The sequence below is a fragment of the Pristiophorus japonicus genome, unplaced genomic scaffold, assembly GCF_044704955.1.
Source record: "Pristiophorus japonicus isolate sPriJap1 unplaced genomic scaffold, sPriJap1.hap1 HAP1_SCAFFOLD_900, whole genome shotgun sequence".
In the NCBI taxonomy this organism is placed as follows: Eukaryota; Metazoa; Chordata; class Chondrichthyes; family Pristiophoridae; genus Pristiophorus; species Pristiophorus japonicus.
The window spans coordinates 160,714-163,405 of NW_027254825.1; the positions used below are offsets into that span (position 1 = coordinate 160,714).

The 2,692-nt window shown below is 62.2% G+C and overlaps 1 protein-coding gene across 1 annotated transcript in view; it reads left to right on the forward strand.

The window, feature by feature from the left end:
* LOC139257727 (double C2-like domain-containing protein beta) overlaps nt 1–1,934 on the forward strand; it is a gene marked incomplete at its 3' end in the record, with an annotated part of 12,993 nt that extends 11,059 nt beyond the window's left edge. The window contains exons 3-4 of the mRNA XM_070874594.1: nt 1,206–1,280; nt 1,825–1,934. Coding sequence (XP_070730695.1) covers nt 1,206–1,280; nt 1,825–1,934 — 185 coding nt within the window. The remainder of the gene's footprint in view (nt 1–1,205; nt 1,281–1,824) is intronic.
* Nucleotides 1,935–2,692: the final 758 nt, after the last annotated feature.

A 2,692-nucleotide genomic window follows, 5' to 3' on the forward strand; every position in this document is an offset into this window, starting at 1 on the left:
AGGGAAGGGGAGGGTGGGACAGACAGACGTTGAGGGAAGGGGAGGGTGAGACAGATAGACGTTGAGGGAAGGGGAGGGTGGGACAGATAGACGTTGAGGGAAGGGGAGGGTGGGACAGACAGACAGTGGTTGAGGGAAGGGGAGGGTGGGACAGACAGACATTGAGGGAAGGGGAGGGTGGGACAGACAGACGTTGAGGGAAGGGGAGGGTGGGACAGACAGACGTTATGGGAAGGGGAGGGTGGGACAGATAGACGTTGAGGGAAGGGGAGGGTGGGACAGACAGACGTTGAGGGAAGGGGAGGGTGGGACAGACAGACGTTGAGGGAAGGGGAGGGTGGGACAGATAGACGTTGAGGGAAGGGGAGGGTGGGACAGATAGACGTTGAGGGAAGGGGAGGGTGGGACTGGTTTGCCGCACACTCCTTCCGCTGCCTGCGCTTGGTCTCTGCACGCTCTCGGCGACGAGACTCGAGGTGCTCAGCGCCCTCCCGGATGCACTTCCTCCACTCCGGGCGGGACTGGTCTTTGGCCCAGGGACTCCCAGGTGTCAGTGGGGATGTTGCACTTTATCAGGGAGGCTTTGAGGGTGGTCCCCTGTAACGTTTCCTCTGCCCACCTTTGGCTCGCTTGCCGTGAAGGAGTTCCGAGTAGAGCGCTTGCTTTGGGGAGTCTCGTGTCTGGGGGCCATGCGGACAATGTGGCCCTGCCCAGCGGAGCTGGTCGAGTGTGGTCAGTGCTTCGATGCTGGGGATGTTGGGCCTGGTCGAGGACGCTAACGTTGGTGCGTCTGTCCTCCCAGGGGATTGGCAGGATCTTGCGGAGACATCGTTGGTGGTATTTCTCCAGCGACTTGAGGTGTCTGCTGTACATGGTCCATGTCTCTGAGCCATACAGGAGGGCGGGTATCACTACAGTCCTGTAGACCATGAGCTGGGTGGTGGATTTGAGGGCCTGGTCTTCAAACACCCTTTTCCTCAGGCGGCCGAAGGCTGCACTGGCGCACTGGAGGCGGTGTTGGATCTCGTCGCCAATGTCTGCTCTTGTTGATGAGAGGCTCCCGAGGTTTGGGAAATGGTCCCCGATGTCCAGGGACGCGCCGTGAAGCATCCTCATAGCTGTACACATTACGAGGGTATTAGTGGGGAGGTTGTGAGTGATTGGACCCCTCAGTTAAGGAGACCCTTTCCCTCTCTTTCCTCCAGGGTCTCAAGCCAATGGATTCCAATGGATTAGCGGATCCCTACGTCAAACTGCACCTCCTGCCCGGGGCCAGCAAGGTAGGAAGGTCTTCGAATCACACTGAGGGAGTGTCGCACTGTCGGAGGGGCAGTACTGAGGGAGTGCCGCGCTGTCGGAGTGGTAGTACTGAGGGAGTGCAGCACTGTCGGAGGGGCAGTACTGAGGGAGTGCCGCACTGTCGGAGGGGCAGTACTGAGGGAGTGCCGCGCTGTCGGAGGGGCAGTACTGAGGGAGTGCAGCACTGTCGGAGGGGCAGTACTGAGGGAGTGCAGCACTGTCGGAGGGGCAGTACTGAGGGAGTGCCGCACTGTCGGAGGGACAGTACTGAGGGAGTGCAGCACTGTCGGAGGGGCAGTACTGAGGGAGTGCAGCACTGTCGGAGGGGCAGTACTGAGGGAGTACTGCACTGTCGGAGGGGCAGTACTGAGGGAGTGCCGCACTGTCGGAGGGACAGTACTGAGGGAGTGACTCACTGTCGGAGGGGCAGTACTGAGGGAGTGCCGCACTGTCGGAGGGTCAGTACTGAGGGAGGGCCGCACTGTCGGACCCAGGTAATTGAGGTCTACCTGCCCTGTCTCACAGGCAAACAAACTGCGTACCAAAACAATACGAAATACGCTGAACCCCACGTGGAATGAGACGCTGACCTACTACGGCATCACAACGGAGGACATGGTGCGGAAAACACTGAGGTAGGGGAAGGGGGCAGGGGTGAGGGGTGAGGGGGTGAGCGGTGAGGGGGAGAGGGAGGTAGGAGAGGGGAGGGGGGAGGGGGAAGGGGAGAGGGAGGGGGGAGGGGTAGAGGGAGAGGGAGGGGGGAGGGGTAGAGGGAGAAGGAGGGGGTAGAGGGAGGGGGGAGGGTGAGGAGGAGGGTGAGAGGGAGTGCGAGGGCGAGAGGTGGAGGGCGAGGGCGAGGGGGGTAGCTGGAGGGAAGTGGAGGGGAGGGGAGGGGGAGGGGAGTTGGAGGGGAGGGGGAGTTGGTGGGGAGGGGAGGGAGAGGGGGAGTGGGGTGGGATGAGGGGGAGTGGGAGGAATGCGAGGGAGAGGGGGAGGGGGAGGGGGAGGGGTTGAGTGTGAGGGGTTGAGTGTGAGGGGGAGGGGGTGAGTGTGAGGGGGAGCGTGTGAGGCGCGAGGGGGAGGGGTGAGGATGAAGGGGGAGTGTGAGGGGGTGAGGGTGAGTGTGAGGGGGTGAGGATTGAGGGGGTGAGGGGGTGAGGATTGAGGGGGTGAGGGGGTGAGGATTGAGGGGGTGAGGGGTTGAGGGGTGAGGGTTGAGGGGGTGAGGGGTGAGGGGGTGAGGATTGAGGGGGTGAGGGGGTGAGGATTGAGGGGGTGAGGGGTTGAGGGGTGAGGGTTGAGGGGGTGAGGATTGAGGGGGTGATGGGGAGGGGTGAGTGTTGAGTGGGTGAGGATTGAGGGGGTGAGGATTGAGGGGGTGATAATTGAGGGG